The sequence below is a fragment of the Hyperolius riggenbachi genome, chromosome 8 (genome assembly GCF_040937935.1).
Source record: "Hyperolius riggenbachi isolate aHypRig1 chromosome 8, aHypRig1.pri, whole genome shotgun sequence".
Taxonomy (NCBI): Eukaryota; Metazoa; Chordata; class Amphibia; order Anura; family Hyperoliidae; genus Hyperolius; species Hyperolius riggenbachi.
In genome coordinates, this window is record NC_090653.1 from 78338630 (window position 1) to 78363733 (window position 25104).

Consider the following 25104-nt stretch of genomic DNA (forward strand, 5'->3'; position numbering starts at 1 on the left):
TGTAATTAAAGGAATGGTAAAATGTAACATACATGTAAACACATACAAATAAGAAATACATTTCCTACAGATTTAAATGAGCCATAAACTACATTTCTTATATCTTGCTGTCACTTTCAATAGGTAGTAGAAATCTGACAGAACCTAGAGATTTTGGACTAGTCCATCTCTTGGTGGGGGATTCTCGGTGTTTTCTTTAATTTTAAAAGCACTTGGTGGATAGCAGTTGCTCCGTCCAACTGCTAAAAAAGTGTGTAGTGTGCATGAAGGCTGACCAGCATATCTATATACTCCTCCACAGTCAAGCCAGCACCATCCGTATTGTAATAGCTCTTTTATTATTAAAGTAGCATGACAGACATGTTCACTGTGAACATATCTGTCATGCTACTTTAATAATAAAAGAGCTATTACAATACGGATGGTGCTGGCTTGACTGTGGAGGAGTTGTTGGAACGTCTGGAGTGCAGAGACGCTGCAAGCCTGAGCACATCCAACCAGTCCTCTCCTTGGGTGCTTGCTTCATACTGATCTTGACAGCATATCTATATACAACCTTTTCAAGGAATGTCTTTAGAAAGAATAAAGGCCATGCTGAGAATCCCCAATGAAGAGATGGACGAGACCAAAACCTGTCAGTTCTGTCAGATTTCTACTACCTGTTGTAAGGAACAGAGACATAGGAGAAAACTAATTTATGGTTCACTTTAATCTGGAAGAAACATACTTCTAATGTGTATGTGTTTAAATGTGTTTTGCAACAACAACATTAACATTTGTAAGGCGCTTTTCTCCTGTAGGACTCATAGGCGCATAAGCATGACTCAGACCAATAATTTGTTGATTAGTAAATCGTGGTACAGCGGAAGAATTCTATAAGTCTGGAAATGCCAGGCTAAACAGGTGACTTTTCAGTCTGGATTTGAATAAATCCAGGGAAGGGCTGTCTTTACTGGGTATGGCAGGGAGTTCCAAAGGGTAGGGGCAGCATGACAGAAAGCTCTGTTTCCAAAGATTTTGAGATACACTCTGGGAGTGACCAAGTCTATGGTTCCTACTGATCTGAGGTTGTGAGAGGTGTGGTGCAGCTTCAGCAGGTCCTCCATGTATCCAGGTCCCAAAGTGTGCAGTGATTTGAATGTCAACAAAAGTCCAATCTTGAAGAGTATTCTCCATTCTACTGGCAGCCAGTGCAGTGAGCGAAGGATTGGTGTAATGTGACAGTGGCGAGGCTGGTTTGTTAGCAATCTGGTAGCAGCATTCTGCACAAATTGCAGGCGGTGCAGGTCTTTGTTTGGGAGGCCAGCATAAAGGGCATTGCAGTAGTCCAGCCGTGATGTGATGAAGGCGCGAACTAGGGTTGGAAGATCCTCTGGGCGAATCAGTTTAATTTTTGCAATGTTCTTCAGATGAAAGTAGGAAGATTTAACTACGGATGAAATTTTGGTTTCTGAAGCTCAGTTTATTAAGGACTGAACAGAGATCACAGTTTGTTATGCTTATTTGATTCTGACTGAAAGTAACTGACATGCTTCATTTAAAAGAATTTATAACTTATCTTGTGAATTCTAGACCCTTGATCCTTCCAGGTCAGGATACATACCTAGGCATGTTATGCTAGGTACACATGATGAGATTTTATGGCAGATTTACTGCCAGATCAATTATTTCCAACATGTCCGATCTGATTTCCGATCAATTTTCCGATTGATTTTCAACAGAAATGAACAGAAAATTGATTGGAAAATCGAACGGAAATCAGATCAGACATGTTGGAAATAAACGATCTGGCTGTAAATCTGCCAAAAAATCTCATAGTGTGTATTTAGCATTAGAAATAGGCATCTCATAAATAACCAGGGGGTCTTATCTATTTTTCACAGACAACCTTGATGCACTTTAGGGATTAGCAAACATCAATGCAACAACCGTTTGATGTCATATTTAGTGTTGGTGCTCAAATTCGGGACCACATGGTTTGGAACCCAAACCCAAAGCATTCAGCACCATTTCAGCAGCAGACAGCAGGACTGTTTGTGTTAGCTCTGATTCTTCCTCCGTCCTGCATGGAATTAGGACGTATCAGAGCTAAATGAAACACACCTGTCCTCCTGCTCTCCAGTAAATAAACAGTGCTGAACTCGGCTGTTCAGGTTCTGAAACGTGGTTATAGTCAAATGTTGTAAGGTCACAAGTTGGTTAACTAATTTGGGAAGTGGCCAAGGGTTGTGGCCAAGGTCCATTGTAAGAGTGTACTTCGTACCTTGGCTGGTAAATAAAAATGTTTTCTCCTGAATGTGCAAACTGCAGGCCTATGCCTAACATTAACCTACCTCTCTTCTTTGCCTAATGCTAACCTCAACCCCTCCTGATTCCATCATAACTAAGAAAGTTACATGATGCCAGTCAAATAGCAAAATGGTTAGAAAGTCATTTTGTACATTGGCTGGCCAAAGTTGGACTTGACTATTGAGGTTACAACAATATCACTCAGTTGCCGAATTCATTGAGATTAATGCCAAATGACCCAATGCTTCCCACTTTGACCGACTTCTGGCTTTGGCTGTAACATATAATGTATAAGCTGTGCTTTCTTACATTTCATTCAGTATATCAAGGGAAGGGCGCTGGCGGCTAGTGGACGAAAAGGCCTCCGCTGACCGTCATAATGCAATTATTGTTATTACAGCAGAAAAAGCAGAAAAAATGGCGCCCGATAAATATCACTATCAACATTAGAACATTACATTTTTTGAAGTATGTTATCGTAGAAGCTTGCATTGCTTTAGTTTCTGTCATATAATTTTGTTTGTATGTACAGATTTTACTTTATCAAAGATATTATCGTTTCTATGTGTAAACTGGTGTTTCTGCAGGGGGAGTGGTTAGGTTTAGGCACCACCCAGGGGGCGGTTAGGGTTAGGAACCACCAGGGGGGAGGGTGGTTAGGGTTAGGCACCACCAGGGGAGTGGGGGAGTGGTTAGTTTTAGGCACCACCAGGGGAAGGTTCTGTGTGAAAGTAGGGCTGGGTTAAGCTGTATTGTTGAATTATATTACGATTTTTTAAAGTGAACCAGAGACGAAGCGCGCTCATGTATTTGACCATATATATCAGTGGGAACATTAGAGAAAACACCTACCCTGATCTCTGTTTCATCCTTCACTGCTCAGCCTGCTTGTTTCAGCTCTGATAAAATTCTTGACTGAGCATTCAGTCTGGCTTTGCTCAGGAATCATTATAGCTGAGTCTGTCTTCTCTGATGTATTTTCAAGCCCAAGCCTGCCCCTGCTGGCTCTGATTTCCTGTTCTATATATTCACAGCATCACAGAGAGTTATGAGATGGTAGGAGCTGCTAATGTACAGGGTATATTGAAAACATTTTTTTTAATCTATATTTGTTAGTCGTAAGAGGTTTTTTTTTTTAGAAATGGTGATTTCATTTTGCACACAGCCCACTAAAGAATATGCTTTTCTGATGAACTGTGTTTTGCATGGAGTTTTAGTAAAAAAACACACAAAAAAACGACACACCAGAGCGGCGAAAATACCAGGTATAGTATTTATTTTGTCAAATCTATCGGGGAATATATACATCCCTCCTTTTAAACGGTTTTTAAATATTTTATTCTTGCTTCCATCCCTCGGGGAATATGTTTATTTTGTGCCAAAGCATTCATCTCTGGTTTTCTTTAACATTAATATATTTTCATTATCAACCCCCGTCTGTTTTAAAACTGTATTTATCGTTAACCAATTATGTTAACAATGTTTATCGTTATTGAGATTTCGTGATCCACCTGCGCCATTTCGTTATCCAGTTGGGCCCTTTTTTCCTGGCTCCCTTTTTTCATGCACGCATTATATCAGGAGTTAGTAAAAGATCTGTCTATTGGGTCAAAAATGTACTCTTTAAAGAGAATATAAAGTCTCATAAAATTCAGGTTTTTTATATTATAAATCTCTTTAGCATCATTGCCCTAACTAAAACGCCGCATCCCAGCAGCTGAACACTAACTAAATCCCCCAAACTCCCTCCCACAAAATGTACTACTTTCTTGGTCGTGGATCTTGCTGCCCCTAGGGAGGCAGAGCTTTCAGCTGCAGCTCTGCCTCCATGCGCGTCAATCCGCGCGTATCTCCACCTCTCCCCCACCCCTCTCAGTGAAAGAAGACTGAGAGGGGCGGGCAGAGGCGGCGATCCTCACTGAGGGACGTGTGTAGAGGCGGAGCTGCAGCTAAAAGCTCTGCCTCTTCACGGAAGCGCTCCCCGCAATTTGCCCCGGGGAGTTTGAGGGGACTTAATTAGTGTGCAGCCGCGGGGATGCAGCGCTTTAGTTAGGGCATTGATGTTAAAGAGATTTTTAAAATAAAAACCCGAATTTTATGAGACTTCAGAGTCTCTTTAAATCTTTTAAAGTTAGCCAATAAACATGATCATCCTTATTTAAAACTCTCTGTGACACCACCATGTCATATTGCGTGAAAGCTCAGTCCACATATACTTATTTCTTGACATAGATTACTCATTTCTTGACATGCAGATATGATCTTTGAAGAAATAGATCGAGTGGTTGGACAGGCCCGGGAGCCCAGAGCAGAGGACAGGAATCAGATGCCATACATGAATGCCCTTGTTCATGAGATCCAAAGATATTGTGATGTTTTTCCAATGGGGTTTGTCAGAGCCACCACCAAAGATATTACATTCCACAGTTACTTTATACCAAAGGTAAGCTGACATTCACAATGTGGGCAGTTTCAAGTTAGTTTTTGAATAAATGTGCTCTTTTTCTTTCACAAAATGTCAAGAACATTTTTTGTTTGTGTCTCTGAACCCATCAAAGTATTGGATTCTACTTTCTGAGTCTTCTTTATCAATTATATTCTGCATGGGCCTTATTCAATTCACTTTTTCTCTTAATTGTTCTCCTACGAGATAATTTTTCATTTTCTGTTTAAATAACCTTTTCAGCACTCTGCAGTCAAAAAAGTACGAAAAACAATAGGCAAAAAAAAAGGAACTTTTTGAAAATAAGTATTTTCCGGCTTCCTTGTGTCTTAAAAAAAACCTGGAGTAATTTTGATATAAAAAAATAGATACTTAAAGAGACACTAAAGCGAAAAAAAAAGTATGATATGATGATTTATATGTGTAGTACAGCTAAGAAATAAAACATTAAGATCAGATACATCAGTCTAATTGTTTCCAGTACAGGAAGAGTTAAGAAACTCCAGTCGTTATCTCTATACAAAAAAGCCATTATCTCTACGACTTTCAAAAGTCGTGGAGAGGGCTGTTTTCTGACTTTTATTATCTCAACTGTTAGTTAACTATTTACTTTTCCTCTGGCAGAGGAGAGTTCATTAGTTCACAGACTGCTCTGAAAGAATCATTTTGAATGCTGAGTGTTGTGTAATCTGCACATATTGGAGAATTATGCTATGTTAGAAAAAACACTATATACTTGAAAATAAAAATATGAGAATATTTTCTTTGCTGCTAATCTTCTAGTAATTATTCATAGTACACAAGCAATTCATTATATCATATATTTTTTTCGCTTCAGTGTCTCTTTAAGGAGAGGGAAGGTCCTGGGTCCTTCTAAACCTTCCCATTCCTGTCACGGTCCCTTCGTTCCAGTGCTGTCTCCCCCATTAAAATCTCCTGCTGCAGGAGGCTTCGGAGGTCTCCAAACTCTGGCTCCGTATCGCGAGAGAGCGAGCTTGCACATGCGCACTATGGACCTGCCCGTCTTTGAAGCACACAGGCTCTTGAATACTTCCGAAGCCTCCCACAGCGGAAAGAGCAGTCTTTGACCCATCGATTTGGAGACTGCTAATGGGGGTGACAGCCCTGGAACAAGGGGGCTATGAGAGGAATAGGAAGCCTCTATAGGACCCGGAACCTTCCTTCTTTGGTAAATTTTTTTTTTTTTTAATTTCGCTTCAGGCTTACTATAAAAGGTATTTTATTGCTAAAGTTTAAAATATCACCTAGGAGAAAACTTGGGAGAAAAAATAAATTGAATCGGGCCCTGTGTGTCTTATGAAGCCAGCAGGCTGCCCTATTCTCCTTATGAATTAAGAATTGCAACTCTTACATAAAGCATACCTCCCAACTTTTTGAGATGAGAAAGAGGGACACTTAAGCCACACCCCTGCCACACCCCTGATCACGCCTCTGTCATACCATAAAGATTTCATAAGAAAAATATGTTGTTTTATAATTCAAACTACACTGGTCCTTTCTATCCTGGTTCATTTTCCTTCATATTATCATTTTCAAATTAGCAATATATCAATTTAAACGATAGGAATAAAGTTTAGAGTCAATCAAACACATTTTTAGTAGATAAATATATATATTTACATAGAAAGAGGGACAAAGTCCTGAAAGAGGGACAAATGAGAAGGAAAGAGAGACAGAGGGACAGGGCTCTCAAAGAGGGAATGTCCCTCCAAAAGAGGGACAGTTGGGAGCTATGCATAAAGCAAAATGTAAACCTCAATTATATACACAAATTACAGTACATAGCCCACATATTCAATACTACGTTATGACTATTTATTCTTTATGCTGAGGCAGAGTAGCCTGGGCAGCAGTATTCATTACCTGCTTACAGCACTGGCTCAAGCTTGAGTCTCCTGTCTTCAGAATGCCTCCTGCTGTTCAGTGTTGCACCTGTACAGCTCCGGTCCAGGGCATTCTATCACATGACATGTAGAAACACCTGGGACAGGACCCATATGCAGTGGCGTAGCTGAGGAGCTGTTGGCTCTGATGCAAGTTTTACAATGGGGCCCCCAAGCACTCTATACATAACAATTGATACAGTGCCCAAAACCTGCCAAGGACAGCCACAGTGTCTCAGAGGTGCAAGAAGGGGATGGGGAACAGTTTGTTAATGATTACCACTATTCAAAGTATCTATAGAAGTGATTGTTATGAGCACAGGACCAATAGAGAGCTAATAGTGGGGTTGAGCCTAAGGGCCCCGATGTGGTCGCTACCTCTCCACCCCCTATTGCTATGCCCCTGCTCATATGGGCCTACATGGCTGTATAGCCGGTGGTAATGAGAAGAAAGGAGAGCACGTCCAAGCTAGTGCTAGATGCAGGTAACACATACTGCTCTGTATATCACACTGAATATCTGGGGAACACAAAAGCTACCTAATGCTAATTTTAGGAAGACAGCACAAATGGTACTTAATACTGATATCCGTATGTGTGTGTGAGGGAGGTGCAGAGCAGGATCATTCACAATCACAAGGCAACCGAGGCAGGTGCATGGGGCCTAGCAGGGGCGCCTTTACCTACTGACCACCCAGGCAGCGGCTTGGAGCGGCTTTGATGGGAAAGGCGCAATAAATTACTGTCAGTCCAAGGGGAAATAAAAATTCCTGTCCTGAAAGACCGTTGTAAGGGACTGGAGAGAAAAAGATTTCCTTCTGTTTTAAGAAGGCAAATTACACCAAGCTTTGCTTTTTTAGTAGGAGGGCATTTGGTTCCTTTTATCCCCCTATACATTCCTAGTAGCTTGGGTCACCCTGAGCTGCTTGGTTGCTCTGCTCTTTTCACAAATAGCCTTCTGCTAAGTCACTAAAGAATCATTCAGAGTTCAGAATTATAGATACTCCCTAAGAAGGTGTCTCTGGTTTATAGCTGTTCTCTGCCCCTCCACAGAGGTGACAGGGACAGCGCCCTACCCCCAAATGTTACTGAGTCTGCAGAGGGAGTGAGACAAACAAACAAACAAACAGTAAACTCTGCAGACAGCTGTGTGCTCTGCTAGAATGTCTGCATGTCTAGATGTCAGGAGGATCGCCATGACTAGCTATGGATCATCTGATCCTCTCCCCTACACAGCCTGCACTTCTCCCTGAATTCAACAGGACAGTGTTTGAAGTGTGTAATGGACACAGTGGGGGTTGCAGGTTTTGTCTTTCATTGTGCGTGAGTGAAAAGGAGGGCAGCATCTAAAGCTCAAACAATGATAATGGACATGTAAGCAATGTGTGTAATTACATCCATCACTACTTATAATTGAAGATGGCATAATAATGTATTTCCATTAATGCTGTCTGTTTGCCCTCTCTCTAATGCTATGTACCACCTCACGATTTTTCCAACGATTTTCCCGATGTTCATCAATTGTTTTTTTTGAGCGACAAGTAGTCATTTACACGATGTCGTGACATCGCTTAGCGTTGTGTGGTGAAAAGTGACCGTCACTGAGGATCAAGTAAAGTACTGAGGTCGCTTGACTTCTCGTTTGCGCCCGTCCTGTAATGTCACGTGACATCTCACATACCCGCTGGCAGGAAGATGAATCGCTGGACGCTTGTCATGAGGGACACCTAGCTGGATCCATCTTCCTGTGTTGTTGCAGTCACTGTGGTGAGTGTGGAGCTTAACTTTGCTTGCCCTCACCCTCTGCTCATGCTCCCTCTCCCACTGTCTCTCTGACCAAACAACTGCTACTTCGGGAACAATGTGCACAACTATGTACACTAGTCTGAGCACTCTTCAGGGGAGCCAGTAGCATTTGGAACTATTATTGTGTATTTATGTAGCACTGACATCTTCAGCACTTTACAGAGTACATAGTCATGTCACTGACTGCTCACTGGAGCTTACAATTTCATCCCTACCATAGTCAAACTGTAATGTCCGACCATATTATTATCATGTATTTATATAGCACTGACATCTTCTGCAGTACTTTATATAGCACTGACATCTTCTGCAGTACTTTACAGAGTACATAGTCATGTCACTGACTGTCCTCAGAGGAGCTCACAATCTAATCCTACACAGTCATAGTCTAATGTCCTACCATATTATTATTATTATGTATTTATATAGCACTGACATCTTCTGCAGCACTTTACAGAGTACATAGTCATGTCACTGACTGTCCCCAGAGGAGCTCACAATCTAATCCTACCATAGTCATAGTCTAATGTCCTACCATATTATTATTATGTATTTATATAGCACTGACATCTTCTGCAGCACTGTAGGGAGTACATAGTCATGTCACTGACTGTCCTCAGAGGAGCTCACAATCTAACCCTACCATAGTCATAGTCTAATGTCCTACCATATTATTATTATTTATTTATATAGCACTGACATCTCCTGAAGCACTTTACAGAGTACATAGTCATGTCACTGACTGTCCTCAGAGGAGCTCACAATCTAACCCTACCATAGTCATAGTATAATGTCCTACCATATTATTATTGTTTATTTATATAGCACTGACATCTCCTGAAGCACTTTACAGAGTACATAGTCATGTCACTGACTGTCCTCAGAGGAGCTCACAGTCTAATCCCTACCACAGTTATAGTCTAATATTTTCAATATAGGATTGTTTTGGGGTAAACCAGTTGACTTATTAGTATGTTTTTTAGGATGCAGGAAATGTCTGAAGTGTCTGAAGACAGAAACTCCATGCAGATTTTGCCCTGGCCAATGTTCAAGCCTAGGACTCAGCACTAAAATGCAGTAGTGGTACCCACTGAGCCTCTATTCTACTCATAGATATCTGCTCATCCATGTCATCAATTCTGACCCTCTACTACCCTTCCTCCCTCCATTCTACTTCTCTTCTCTTGTATCACTTACACTACAAACACACTGTGCTTATCTCCAGAATGGATTATGAATCAAACTGTTAGGCCCAGTGCACACCAAAACCGCTAGCAGATCCTCAAAACGCTAGCGGTTTTGGAGCAGATTTCAGAGCGATTCTAGGCATGTTTAGAGACATTTTCTAAACATGCCGAGCGGTTTTGTGAAGCAGATTACAAATATTGTTACAGTAAAAGCTGTTACTGAACAGCTTCTGTAACAAATACGCCTGGAAAACTGCTCTGATCTAGCGGTTTTCAGAGCGGTTTGTATTTTTCCTATACTTTACATTGAGGCAGAATCGCTTCTGCAAACCGCAAATGTGCAGCAGGAGGCACGTTTGCGGTTTGCTAAAAACCTCAAACCGCTGGTGTGCACCATCCCATGGAAATACATTAGCCAAGCGTTTTCACAGACAGATGCGGTTGGCGGATCGCTGCTAAAACCGCTCGGTGTGCACTGGGCCTTAAACCACCTTACCATATCAGCCCTTCAATGTCATGATATAACCACTCTAGTCCTACCCTAACAGGTGGTAAGATATTTGCATATCTCATAATGCTTGTGAAAAATTATTTTGAAAGTAAGAATGTCTTGCTTGATAATCCAATCTTGCAATGTGAATGCCATTTGAACTTGTAGTGTAGATGCTGTATTTATTTGAGGTGCATACTGGCAGCATGTGCTGTATGGCATACAATGCTGATCATCCACAAGGCAAACTTAGGCAGCTGCCTAGGGTCTAGAGAGAGTTTAGGGGCCTGGTGGTTGCTAGCCCCCACCAAATCTAACTAAATAAGCCAGGTGACCATCAGTGGAGGGCAAAGTGTTATCTTGCCTAGGGCCCCATTTAATAGTTATCCCTCTCTGATGGCTTATATCATGTGTGAAGTGTTCTATAATGTATATGATATTTGTTTTATTTTTTATGGGGGGGGGGGGCGCCACAGGATTTCTTGCCTGGAGCGACAAGAAGGCTAGAGGCGCCCCTGGGGCCTAGTGGTTGTTGAGGGGCCCAGCTGTCACCTTCGCTGATCCCTCTCCACCTCAGATTATCAAAATGACTATAAAAGGGAGTCAATTTTACTAACTTGCCTGGGGCCCCATTTCACTTTAATCAATGTGGGGGGGGGAGGGGTTTGGGGGCTACTTAAAGTGTACCTGACTCCCCCATCATGCACAGTACTACTGCGCAGGCGCAGAAAACTCCCAGGGCGGGAGTGCAATGGAGGAGCGTGCCTGTCTTGGCCGTGCATGGCCAGGCTTTCGGGCTGAATTTCCGGGGACTGGAGCCACCCAGGAAGGTGGCGAGGGATCAGCAGCCTTAGGGGTTCTTAACCACTTGTTAATTCTGTTAACCACTGGTTCTTAACCACTGTTAATTCACGGCGGGGGGCTCCGTGAATAGCCTGCGGGCCGCCGATGGCGGCTCGCAGGCTAAATGTAAACACAAGCGGAAATAATCCGCTTTGTTTACATTGTACGGCGCGCAGCGGCCGGGGATCGCCGCCATGTGACAGGGGACAGCCTGTCACTGGCTGCACAGGACGGATAGCGTCCTGTGCAGCCCCGATCTCCGGGGGGGGGGGGGGGGGGGCAGGTAGGAGAGGGAGGGGGGAATTTCGCCGCGGAGGGGGGCTTTAAGGTGCCCCCCCCCGCCAGCCACACGCAGGCAGGAGAGATCGGACCCCCCCAGCACATCATCCCCCTAGTGGGGAAAAAAAGGGGGGCAATCTAAACTCTCTGCCTGCTACCTGATCTGTGCTGGGGGCTGCAGAGCCCACCCAGCACAGATCACTAAACACAGCGCTGGTCCTTAAGGGGGGGGGGTAAAGGGTGGGTCATCAAGTGGTTAAAGGACACCCAAGGGGAAAATACACAAATGAAATAAATGATTGTATCTATCTTCCTTCTCCTAAAATGACTTTTCAAGATATTCACCAGGTTTATTTTATGTTTAAATCTACTTTTTAAGTTTTAACTGTTTTATTGTTTTTGCTCAATGACACATTCATTGAAGTGTGCCAGAGCTAAAATCTATGAACTATTGAACCTTTTTATTTCTGCTAGGAAAGTGTTTTATAGTTGGAATTTCTTATCAATGAGGGTCACACTGTAGTCACTTCATGTCTGAGTCAGCCACTTGCATACCTGATATTTAACTCTTTCAGGCAGATAAAGAAAAAAAAGGAACACAGCATAGCTATTTGTGTGCTAGGCACTGTACATACACATGTCTATCTCATCATGTCACATGTCACCTCGGGTATCCTTTAAGGAAGCCACAGGAAAGTATGGAAGCTGTTTCTTGTCTTAGTTTCCATTTAATACTGATCTGGGAGGCACAAACCTTCCTGATACTACTAAGAGTGAAGGAGACAACTTCAATCAGTGAAGTCAGTCCACACCGTCCCGACATGTAGAGAGCATGTTACAGCTATAGGGCAAACCACCAAGGCAGGGGGAGTTGGAGTGCTTGGAGTGCTTACAGCTGGCACCAGGGTCATGCAGCGATGATGGAAGCAGGAAGGAGGCATCAAAGGAATCAGAGCGCTGGCTGGAGATGGAAGAGGAGACTGACGGAGTACACATAGCACGCCGCTGGATGGGTAAGACCTTCTGGGGGAGGCACTTGGCACACATTCGGACCATAAGATGCACTGACTTTTTCACTCCATTTTTGGGGGAGAAAAAGTGCATCTTATGGGTTGAAAAATACGGTAGCCACAGCTTACTGACAAACTGGCAATGGAAAACGTATTCTGTAAGGGCTCAGCCACACTATAAGTGCTTTTCTGAGCGCTTGTGATTGATTAGCGCTTTTTAAAAATCGCTCCCATTCACTTTCATTAATATCGCAGTATCGCGGCGATTTTTACCGCAATTTTAATGAAAGTGAATGGGAGCAATTTTTTAAAAACACTCAGAAAGTACTAATCAATCACAAAGCGTTCAGAAAAGTGCATATAGGGCTTGATTCACTAAAGTGTGATAACACAAATGTCACACCTTATCAAAGATATCACACATTATCAAAAGTTATCACATGTTATCAAAGTCAACACGCCTTATCAGAGTAGCATAGTGAGCACTACGAACCCGCAGGGGCTCAGGCCAGGACAAGTGCCATTGCCAATTAGCAGGCATACGTTTGTAGCACTCACTATGCTACTCTGATAAGGCGTGATAACTTTGATAACATGTGATAACTTTCATAAAGTGTGATATTTGTGCTATCACGCTTTAGTGAATCAAGCCCATAGTGTGGCTGAGCCCTAAATCCGTTTTCTTCTTTACACTGTGTTGGCTTACCAGCCTTATTGATAATTGCCTTGTGCTATTTGTTAGTTGGTCTAAAGATCAAGGTCAGGTTAATAATAACCCTCCATTTACTGGTGTCTCTGGTTGCATTACAAAGATTTTACCCACATTTCAATAAGCAGTGATAGCAGCTGTTACTAATTTATTTTATTTTTCAGGGTACCAATATTCTTCCCATGTTAACCACAACATTACGAGACGCTTCGCAATTTGAAACCCCTGAAGAATTCAACATCAAACATTTCCTAGATGAGAACGGCAAATTTAAGAAAAATAATGCATTCATGCCATTTTCTGCAGGTACGGTAATAAAGCATTAAAGCACCTGTATCTACATTACAACTCTTGGTCAAGCTTGTGGATTAGCCATCAGATATACCTAGGCACCTCTAAAGGTGGCCACACACCATACAATTTTTTAAATATCTGTTCAATTTAAGAATAGCAATCATTTTTTTCTGACTGATTGTAACATTTCAAAAATATGACCAATGTACCACACACCTATGTTCAATTTTTCCCCAATTATGATAAAACTGATTGGAAACTCTGAGAAAATTGCTATGATGTGTATACTAATAAATTGACAATCCAACACACACCATACAATCTTTAAAAAAAATTGAAGAGAAATATCTGGCATTCCGGTTCGCTATAAATCGAACAGAATGGGAAATCCGATCGGATTTTTCAGTCGAATGAAAAAAAAGCTTTCGTTTTTTTCGGGAGATACGATCGTTTTTATTGTATTGATGTAAATACGGATCATTTTATTGTATCGTGTGTGGCCACCTTAAAGGTTTAAATAAATAATAAATAAATAAATAAAAATAAATAAATAAAATAGAACTTGTCAGACTTGTCAGAAAAGGAAAGTTGACTAATGCAATTAGAACCTTTCACAGACAGAAACAAGTTATTCCAGATTAGGGGTGGCCACACTTTTTCAGTTCGCAAGCTGCTTAAAAAAATAGTTAAAAGAGGTATACCCCACCCCTTTCCAGCATAGACAGATGTGTCCCCAATATTGGCAGCCCTCCCTCCCCAGCATAGACAGCCAGATTGTGCCCCATGTGCTGGTAACAATTTGACAGTATGCCGGTGCTGCAGTCAGTATGCAGCACACTATTTCAAAGCATTTGACCGCGATCTACCCAGAAAACCTTTGTGATCTACTGGTAGGTCGCGATCAACGCAATGGGTACCCCCGCTCTAAATATTAGCACAGGCATAACTAGAAATTACTGGGCCCTCCTGCCCCCCTTTGGATGCCCCCCTCGCTTTCTGCACAGGTAAACTGAGAACCAATCTTATTCTATTGGCTAGTGCACACGTGAATGTGTTTTCCACATGCAGATAAAAACAGACAGCGGTGAAGCACTGCACACATTCTCTCTATCAATTACATTAGCTTCTGTGATAAAACATGCATGTGTTCACACATACAGACACACACGGTGTGCAGAAAACGCATACAGATAACTGACAGACGAGTGTGCTCCCAGCCTCAGCCTCATATTACACTCACTCTGTCCATCTAAGATGGATCATAACTGGCTCTGCAGACTTCTCTGGAAGCATCACTACAGCACACAGCACACAGGAAAGGGGGTAAGAGGCTGGGGGCTCCTTAGCTAAGCCACTGTCCTATTTCATATGTTAGTTTCATCTGTTAAGTTGAATTACTGAAATAAATGGACTTGGTGAGCTCCCGATGTACGAGTGTTCTTTGTTTCCACAAGTACTGAGGTATATAGCTGAACCAGGTGAAATACCCCCTTACGTTGTATACATTTTTTCACCCCAGGAAAGAGATCGTGCATTGCAGAAAGTCTGGTACGCATTCAGCTTTTCCTTTTCTTCATCATCCTTCTGCAAAACTTTATCTTGAAATCAACGGTGGACCCCAAGGACCTCGACATCTCTCCTGCCGAAAGTGCCACTCTAAATGTCCCACCATCCCACCAGATCATCTTCATCCCTCGTCAGTTACAAGGAGGAGCTTGAACATTTCTCACCTGCTGGAAAGTGTTTTGAAAAATAATTTTAATTGCTTAATAAGGACACAAATATGTACACCAGTGTTGCTGCAAATTTTCGCCGTAGTTATTTTCACATCAAAAATGGTATTTTTGATTTTGAGAAAAATTTCTGGAAAATATCTTGGACTTTTGCGTTTTCACGTTATTTCATTAATTGCAATCAGGGCTTGTTCACATTGCGTTCCGTTCTCGTTCGCGTTAGCGTTTGGAGTTTTATGACATTTTTTTTCCTCCTCCCGGCGCTCGAGTGGGGGCTGCAGTTTTTGTATAGCGCTTTAATAAACACTTTAGCAGAGCGATTGCGTTTTTTCACTCCCTGATGCAAGTCAGGAAGTGAACTATTTGATCCGGAAAAGAATAAATACAATGGGCTTGATTCACAAAAGCGTGCTAAGTGTTAGCACGCCAGTGAAAAGTCGATTAGCAAGTGCAAACTGGCTCTGAGTTTACGCGTGTAAAGTTTTAAGTTTTGCGTAAAAATCAGCAGCTTCGCATGCTAAGTAGCGTGATAGCACGCAAAGTCTCGGCTTATCACGTGAACAGAGCGTAGTGCGTAACGACGTATGCGCGCACTGCATAACTCCGTACGCACGCTAAAATAGCACGCAAACAGCAACAGCTTTGCCCGTGCAAACTACTTAGCACCCTAGTTAGCACATGCAAAGTCTTAACATGTGCTAACTGAGTTAGCACTGGTTAGTGAATCAAGCCCAATGTATTTATTCTTAAAAATGCGAATGCAATTGCTGCTCAAAGCGATTTTATGAGCGTTTTGCATTTTTCCTATATCTTCCATTGAGGCGGAAACGCCTCAAAAATGGTCCACGCACCGCTTTGCTGAACCCGTGCACACAACCCGTGCTGATATAAACCTTTTCATAGACATTCATTGCACAAGCGTTTGGGGGGTAATTTTAAAAATCGCCTGTGCTTTAAAAAAGGCAGAAAATGCAGCTAGTGTGAGTGAGCCCTCAATCATCGTTTTTACTGGAAAAATAATTGATATTTTAACGTGAACACGCAAAAATATCGATATTTTTACAGCGAAAAAAACAGAAAAACGCAAAAAATATCAACTTATTTTCAATGGCATTTTTGCTCGAATTTAACAATATTTTCAAGAAAATGAATGCGAAAAGAATTTTGGCATTTTTGCTCATCACTGTTCTTCTACACCAACAAACAACGCATTCTATATTAGAAGAAAAATATGAAGAATAATAGCTTAATTGGTGTGTTTTCCTGGAAAGGACAATGCATTCTAATTATTTTTGCATGAATTATTTTTTAAACTATAACATATTACAAATAAACACAATAAATGGTAATTCAATAATACAATATAACTACCTATGTAACTACCTATGTAATATAAATATATATCTTATTACAAGCAAAGCATATTTTATAAAATAAGGCCCGTTTCACACTGGCAATTTTGGTGCAAATGGATCAGTGAAAACGGATCTGATGACCCAATGGGGGCTCTTTGGCTGCCTATAAACGGGGGGATACTTTCTGGCTACCTAAACTGGGGGGGGAAGGCACTGCTTGCCTACCTATAAAGGGGGGTGGCACTCTCTGCCTTCCTAAACTTTGTAGACCTCTCTGGCTATCTGTAATGGGGGGGGGGGTGACACTTTATGGCTACCCACATAATGGGGGGCACACTCTGGCTACCTGTATGGGGTCTCTCTCTAGCTACCTAAAGGGGTACACTCTGGCTACCTACACTGAGGGTGTACTCTCTGGCTGCCTAAACTGGTGGGGGGGGGGGGGGGGGGGGAGTCTCTCTGGCTGCCTATACTTAGTGGTATGATTCTTTCAAGAAAAGGAATTGTACCAATTTTAGAAACTAAAGCTGGAAAGAATCATATCACTAAGAAGGTTAAAAGGAATGATTTTTGTCAGAATCCTTTGATTTGCATGCTTGTCCAGGGTCTATGGCTAATAATATTACAGCAATCATTAGGGTATATCACTATTATTTTTGCTAATTGGGGCCTGTAATTATTGATATAAAGTATAAAGAAATATAAAACAGAAAAGTACACCTTTATTTCCAAATAAAATATTGTTGCCATACATTGTACTAGGAACATAATTTAAATGTTGTAATAACATGGACAAAGCGCAAATAAAATGTGTGGGTTTTATCTATCATAGCAAATGTTTGTGTTTTTTGGCTGAAAAGTGAAAACTGAGAAATAATGATTTTTTTTTTTCAGTTTATTCCCTTTATAAAACCAAATAATTTTTAACAAAAAGTACCGCCCAAATAAAACCTACTTTGTTGTAATAGAACAATGTATAGATCATTTGGTGTGATAAGCAGCAATAAAGTTATTGGCAAAGGAATGAGAGGAGAGTGATGTGTGAAAATTGCTCTGATTTTTAAGGGGAAATAACCTGTGGTGGGGAACTGGTTAAAACATACATACAAATCCATTGGGAAATGCACACCAATGCGATTTTTGTCTGGCCCATGGACTTACATTTTATGCAACTCACTTAGTATTGTATGCTAAGTCTGCCACTTTGCCGCCTGTACCTCCACCACTGCGCCACGTGAATATTTTGTGAGCACACTTGGGTTGCCTGATCTATTCCAGAAGGGCGCCAGGTTATGTGGACCAAAGTCTATAATATGCTCTTGATCAGCTCTGCCTCATACAATACAAAAGTGAGGACGGCTCTCATATTTTTGTAAGTACGGTGGGTTGCAAAAGTATTCGGCCCCCTTGAAGTTTTCCACATTTTGTCACATTACTGCCACAAACATGCATCGATTTTATTGGAATCCCACGTGAAAGACCAATACAAAGTGAAGTACATGAGAGAAGTGGATCGAAATCAATACTTTGTAGAACCACCTTTTGCTGCAATTACGGCTGCCAGTCTTTTAGGGTATGTCTCTACTAGTGATGGGCGAACACCTGGATGTTCGGGTTCGGGAAAGTTCGCCGAACATGGCCGAGATGTTCGGCATGTTCGGGCCGAACCCCGAACTTCCCGAACATCCTGCTTTTGGGGGCCCTATGGGGTCGCAGGCATAAGGGGGGAGCATGCCCCGATCGCGGGGGGGGGTCGGAAATTCCCCCCACCCCCTCCGCTAGCGCTCCCCCCTCTGCCCGCTTCCCCATACAAAAGTTTAAGCAAAGTACCTGTAATAGTGGATGGCCTGGCAGTGGCACTGTGGAGTGAGGAGGAGGAGTCCGGAGAGTGACGCGTTGAGGGAGGCTGGGCAGCGGGCGGTTCAGCGGTAGTACCCTTGTGGTACTTCCGCCCTTTCTCTGACCTCACGCTCGCTGCCCGGCCTCCCTCAACGCGTCACTCTCCGGACTCCTCCTCCTCACTCCACAGTGCCACTGCCAGGCCATCCACTATTACAGGTACTTTGCTTAAACTTTTGTATGGGGAAGCGGGCAGAGGGGGGAGCGCTAGCGGAGGGGGTGGGGGGAATTTCCGACCTCCCCCGCGATCGGGGCATGCTCCCCCCTTATGCCTGCGACCCCATAGGGGGGCCGTATTCGGCCGAACAGGGCCCTGTTCGGCCGAACAGGGGCCCTGTTCGGCCAGGTTCGGCCAGGAATTGAGCCGTTCGGACGAACGCGAACAGTTCGGCCGAACACCACCAGGTGTTCGGCCGAACTCGAACATCACCCGAACAGGGTGATGTTCTGCAGAACCCCGAACAGTGGCGAACACTGTTCGCCCAACACTAGTCTCTACCAGCTTTGCACATCTAGAGACTGAAATCCTTGCCCATTCTTCTTTGCAAAAGAGCTCCAGCTCAGTCAGATTAGATGGACAGGGTTTGCGAACAGCAGTTTTCAGATCGTGCCACAGATTCTCGATTGGATTTAGATCTGGACTTTGACTGGGCCATTCTAACACATGGATATGTTTTGTTTTAAACCATTCCATTGTTGCCCTGGCTTTATGTTTAGGGTCATTGTCCTTCTGGAAGGTGAACCTCCGTCCCAGTCTCAAGTCTTTTGCAGTCTCCAAGAGGTTTTCTTCCAAGTTTGCCCTGTATTTGGCTCCATCCATCTTCCCATCAACTCTGACCAGCTTCCCTGTCCCTGCTGAAAAGAAGCACCCCTAGAGCATGATGCTGCCACCACCATATTTGACAGTGGGGATGGTGTGTTCAGAGTGATGTGCAGTGTTAGTTTTCCGCCACACATAGAGTTTTGCATTTTGGCCAAAAAGTTCCATTTTGGTCTCATCTGACCAGAGCACCTTTTTCCACATGGTTGCTGTGTCCCCCACATGGCTTGTGGCAAACTGCAAACTGTACTTCTTATGATTTCTGTTAACAATGCCTTTCTTCTTGCCACTCGTTCATAAAGGCCAACTTTGTACAGTGCATGACTAATAGTTGTCCTATGGACAGAGTCTCCCACCTGAGCTGTAGATCTCTGCAGCTCGTTCAGAGTCACCATGGGCCTCTTGACTGCATTTCTGATTAGCGCTCTCCTTGTTTGGCCTGTGAGTTTAGGTGGATGGCCTTGTCTTGGTAGGTTTACAGTTGTGCCATACTCCTTCCATTTCTGAATGATCGCTTGAACAGTGCTCCGTGGAATGTTCAAGGCTTTGGAAATCTTTTTGTAGCCTAAGCCTGCTTTAAATTTCTCAATAACTTGATCCCTGACCTGTCTTGTGTGTTCTTTGGACTTCACGGTGTTGTTGCTCCCAATATTCTCTTAGACAACCTCTGAGGCCGTTACAGAGCAGCTGTATTTGTACTGACATTAGATTACACACAGGTGCACTCTATTTAGTCATTAGAACTCATCAGGCAATGTCTATAGGCAACTGACTGCACTCAGATCAAAGGGGGCCGAATAATTATGCACACACCACTTTGCAGTTATTTATTTGTAAAAAAAATGTTTGGAATCATGTATGATTTTCGTTCCACTTCTCACGTGTACACCACTTTGTATTGGTCTTTCATGTGGAATTGCAATAAAATTGATGCATGTTTGTGGCAGTAATGGAACAAAATGTGGAAAACTTCAAGGGGGCCGAATACTTTTGCAACCCACTGTATTTTATTATATTATTTAATGCTACAACACTGCAGATATGACACTTTAATAAAGTGTAAAGTAGTCAGTGTACATCTTGCATAACAGTGTAAATGTGTTATCCCATCAAAATAACACACTGCCATTAATGTCTTAACTACTGGCATCAAAAGTGAGTATACCCCATAAGTTAAGAATGTCAAAATTGTTTCCAAAGTGTCAATATTTTGTGTGCTCACCATTACTTTCCAGCACTGCCTTAAATCTTTTGGGCATGGAGTTCTCTAGAGGTTCACAGGATGCCAATGGAATGCTGTTTAAAGGAGTTATCAGGCTAAAAATAAAAAAAAGCTTTACTCACCTGGGGTTTTCTCTAGCCCCTAGCAGCCGGTCAACGTGGGACATTCGGCTGCTAGGGACTGGAGAAAGCCCCAGGTGAGTAAAGCTTTCTTTATGTTTTGCCTGATGACTCCTTTAAGGCTTTGTTCACATTATAAATCGCCAGTCCTGTCGCATGCGCTGAGTGATTTATTGACCTTTTTTTAAACCACTTTTCCCAGCACTTTGCACTTTGAAAAGCACTTAGAAAATCGCTTTTCTAAGGGCTTTTGCTCAGTGATTAATTTTGACTCCTGTGAACTCTTGTAGCCGGAAATGAATAAATACAATGTATTTATTCATAAAAACGTTCGGGAAATCACAATACAAAGCACTTTAAGCGCTTTGCGATTTTCCTATACCTTCCATTGAGCCAAAGCGCTCAGAAAATGGTACAAGTAGTATGTTTGTGATTTCAAAGAAATCGAAACGCTCACATGTGAACATTCTCATAAGAAAACATTGCACAAGCGCTTTTAGGGAGATTTCTAAAATCGCCAGAGCTTAAAAAAATCCACAAACACTCATAGGGCTCGATTCCCAAAGGCGTGCTAACGATATAACAGCTTTGGACGTGCAAACTAGGGTGGTAAATAGTTTGCACGTCTAAAGCTTTTACCGATCGCGCGCAAAGTTTAGTGCCGCGCGATCCGCCGATAACACTTAGCACCCTTTAGTGAATCAAGGCCATAGTGTGAACAAGCCCTTACTCCTCCATGGCAAAGCTGGCGGATGTTAGAGACCTTGCACTGTACCCCTCCACCTTCCGTTTGATGATGCACCTCAATTGGGTCTAGGTCTGGACACTTACTTGGTCAGTCCAGCACCTCTAGCCTCAGTTTCGTTAGCAAGGCAGTGGTCATCTTGGAAGTGTGTTTGGTGGCTGATATCATGTTATGATATAATGAATTGTATGTGTAGTACGGATAAGGAATAGAATATCAGTAGCAAAGAAAGAGTCTCATATTTTTATTTTCAGTTATATAGCTTTTTTAAATAACATTGCATCATTGTGACACAGTTGCAATTTTAACGGCACACACTGTCTTTTAAATTATAAAGCAAAGCAGAAACAATGACCCTTTGAACTTTCCTGCAGCAAAATCTTAAACAGAACAGTGCTTCAGAAAACAAGAATTTGAAGACATAACAGCAAAAGATGTTTCGGTGATACTTATAACACGCAACACAAAAAAAAGATTGTCTTGACCCAAGCTGGTTGAATAGCTCAGAGAAGCTCTTTTGCATAGATAACAACTGAAGCTTTTTAACTTGTCCTGTACTGTAAAACAATATCAGTCTCTTTTCTTTGCTACTAATGTTCGAGTCATTATCCGCACTAGACATACAATTTATTATATAATTATATCATAAGTTTATTTCTGCTTCAGGTTTGCTTTAACCACTTAAGGACCATGGTCTTATACCCCCCTAGTGACCAGGCTATTTTTTACAATTAAGGCCACTGCAGTTTTAAGGGTTCGCTGCAGGGCCGCACCACTCAGCACACAAGTGATCCCCCCCCCCTTCTATGATCTGTTGATTTGTTTTTTACAAATATTTACTTATTTATTATAAATATGGCTATTTTTTTTATTTTTATCCCTCCCTTCCCCCGCCAGCCAATTAGCGCGATCGGCAGTCATAGGCTTCAGTCTATGATGGCGGATCGCTTCCCTGCCGCCCAGGGGGACAGCCATGTCGCGCGGCTGTCCCCAGCACAGTGCTGCCGTAGATCGCAGTGCTGTGCACAGTAAATAGACACCGGTTTCAACGTCTAACAGTCTCCTAGCAGAGCTCCGTCATTCAAGCAGAGATGCACATGCTTCGGCTGAAAGCGGGTGGAGATCTATAAGCCTGACTCCACTTGGGTGTCCTGCTGGAGCTGGATGTGGTCACACTCTTGGCAAAAAAAAAAAAAAAAAGGTCCTATCGATGGCAAAGTCACTAAGTACCAGAGTACACCCCTCTCAAAGAAGGGTGAAAAGCACAAAAGAGGGTAAGAGGTGCCCAGAAATAGATAAAACAGAGCTAAAAACAGCTACAAATAGAAAAATAGAAGGGGCTTACCTCAATAATGACAAGTTATTATAAATATAAAATTTAATAAGCATTGCTTTATAGTTTTATCTACTTCTGGGAGCCACTTACCCCCCTTTTTGCTTTCTACAGGGTGGGCCATTTATATGGATACACCTTAATATGGCCATTTATATGGATACACCATTTTATGTGAATGGTGAAGTTAACAAACAAAACCACAGCTATTGGTCTGACACTAACCCACATTGGATAGATCCCTCCAAGACTGTTGGAACAAAAACATTGATGGTATGGTGTGGTATATGGGGTGTATCCATAGATAAGGTGTATCCATATAAATGGCCCACCCTGTATATTGACTTCCCTCCATCCATCCAGTCCAGCTAGCCCCTCCCCCAACATAATCCCTCCACCCTGGTTGATTTGTTCCACCATGAAGACTTTCTCAATTCTGACTGATGTCCCACCATCCTGACTTCCTCCACTCTGGTGATTGTCCCACCCTGGCAGACTTCTCCTCCCTGAGTATACACTCAAGTATGACTGCCTTCCTCCATCCACACTATCTTCTCCCCATCCTGGCTGAGCCCTCCACACAGGCTGACCTTTCCACCCTAACCACCTTCTTTATTCTGATTGGTCCCTCAATCCTCACTTATTTCCCTATATTCTTACTGACCCTGACCCCCTGTTTACATCTTCTTTCTGATTGCCCCACCATCCTGTTTTCCTACCTCTACCCTAGCTGACTCCTCCATCTGTCTTGCTACAAAAGAAGTGGTGCTACTAAAATAGATTGCACTTGTACAGGTAACTTATCATGTCGTAGACAATAGATACAATTAATAATTATATTTATTGATACAGATACAAAGTTACAGAAGAAACACTATAAAATGAACACAATAAAAACAATAACATCATTGTGTAAGCCTATCAAACCATGAAGTGGCCTCTTACTACGTATAGACAGTGCCCTCCCATGTTCACACAGTGCCCTCAAGCATTGCAATGTGATCAGTAGAAATGTCAGAGTACATCCACTCCAACTGAAGCCATGAGATATCTGACTTCACACATTGGCCACTAATATCTTTATACATTTCATAGTCCATAAAGTACTATAACAACCCCTTGATGTAACCCAGATCCCAGAATGTAATGGCTGGAAGCAAACAAGGCCTTAGACGCCTCTCCCATTAGAACTGGCACTGTCTTTCTTGTCTTAGGTTAAAAGTTCTATCAAGACAATCGAGGCTTTATTTGGAACAATCCTTATCTGATCTATTAAATGTTACTGCCTTATGACTGAGTCATCTGATCTCCATGTGTATTTAGTCATTTAGTTTATGTGGATATGCAGTTCTGTATTCCTCAAACTCAGTAAACAAGTCTTAAAGAAGGTCTCTGGATGTAAATGAACAGATCCATATAAAATGTAGTATAAACAGTGATGCCAAAAGGTCTACAAAATTGCTACCACTGTCAAAATGGCATCTGTCTTCATGTTATTAGTACAAAATTGCGCTGCTGTGGCACTACACCATGTTATTTTATCCTCTCCATACTGACTAGTCCCCTACCTCCAACCTGATATACTCCATCCTGACTACCCTCCAACAATGAGTGGTCTGTTTGTCACATATGTATGTCACTTGTCTTCCTAACACATATGGCATAACAATTTGAATGGTGACACCAAATCTAGCAGAAGACTTCATATTGAAAATATGGCTCCCATGTCACCTGAAGAGCTCAGATGATCATACATTTTTAATAGAAAGGAATGTAGCTAGTTATATTATTATTTTTATTATTATGTTCTTGTTGCAGACATTTACCCTCATCTCCTGTTTCCGAGACTTTCGCAGAACTTTGCAGCTTTACTATGACATCTGGAAGACCTGGGGACAGGAAATAGGGGATAGAACTAAAACTAGAATAGTTTAACTCTTCCCCTCTGTACAAAACTGATATACTGTATGTTGCTGTCCCTATCATTGATGGTGAGATGCCCTCACCTCCTGTTCATAAAAGAGCTGATGGATACTCATGGTATGCCGTTTATTAGTATTTGTTTATTTTGGATTATACATATAGGGCTTGATTCACAAAAACGCGATAAGTGCTATCACATCAGTTATCACGCGATGTCCTGCTCGCAGTTCTTATCACGGGAACAGCATTAGTTCACGTGAAGCGCGCACGGAAACCTTCGCTTATCACGTGAACTAATGCTGTTCGTGTGATAAGCACTGCGAGCGGCACATCGCGTGATAACTGCTGTGATAGTTATACTGTTTTAAATTAATATTTGTTGAGTTTATTTGCATTGTATCATATTGTGTTGTACAGCATTGCTATGATAATCAGTTAACCAACTTGGAACCGTAATAGTTAAAATGATGCCGCCCTTGTGGCTGCCTAAGCCTGATGTTGGCGAACTCAATAGCACGTCCCTGCTGGCACTGATCTCCACTGTCTAAAGACAGCAGAGTTCCGTACATTGAGCCAATCACAGTGATCAGGAAATGAAAAAAGAAAAAAAGCCTCTTGTCCTTAAAAAGACCAAAGGCTTTGGTCCGAAATGAGTTAAATTTGATGAAAAATATTTTCCTTTGCCCTTTCATTTATAGATT

General features: G+C 42.2%; 1 protein-coding gene across 1 annotated transcript in view; it reads left to right on the forward strand.

Annotated features, from left to right (window-relative positions):
- Nucleotides 1-16787, forward strand: part of LOC137528941 (cytochrome P450 2F2-like) — a 64159-nt gene extending 47372 nt beyond the window's left edge. The window contains exons 7-9 of the mRNA XM_068250738.1: nucleotides 4545-4732; nucleotides 13125-13266; nucleotides 14774-16787. Coding sequence (XP_068106839.1) covers nucleotides 4545-4732; nucleotides 13125-13266; nucleotides 14774-14973 — 530 coding nt within the window. The 3' untranslated portion in view covers nucleotides 14974-16787. The remainder of the gene's footprint in view (nucleotides 1-4544; nucleotides 4733-13124; nucleotides 13267-14773) is intronic.
- The last annotated feature ends 8317 nt before the right edge of the window (nucleotides 16788-25104 follow it).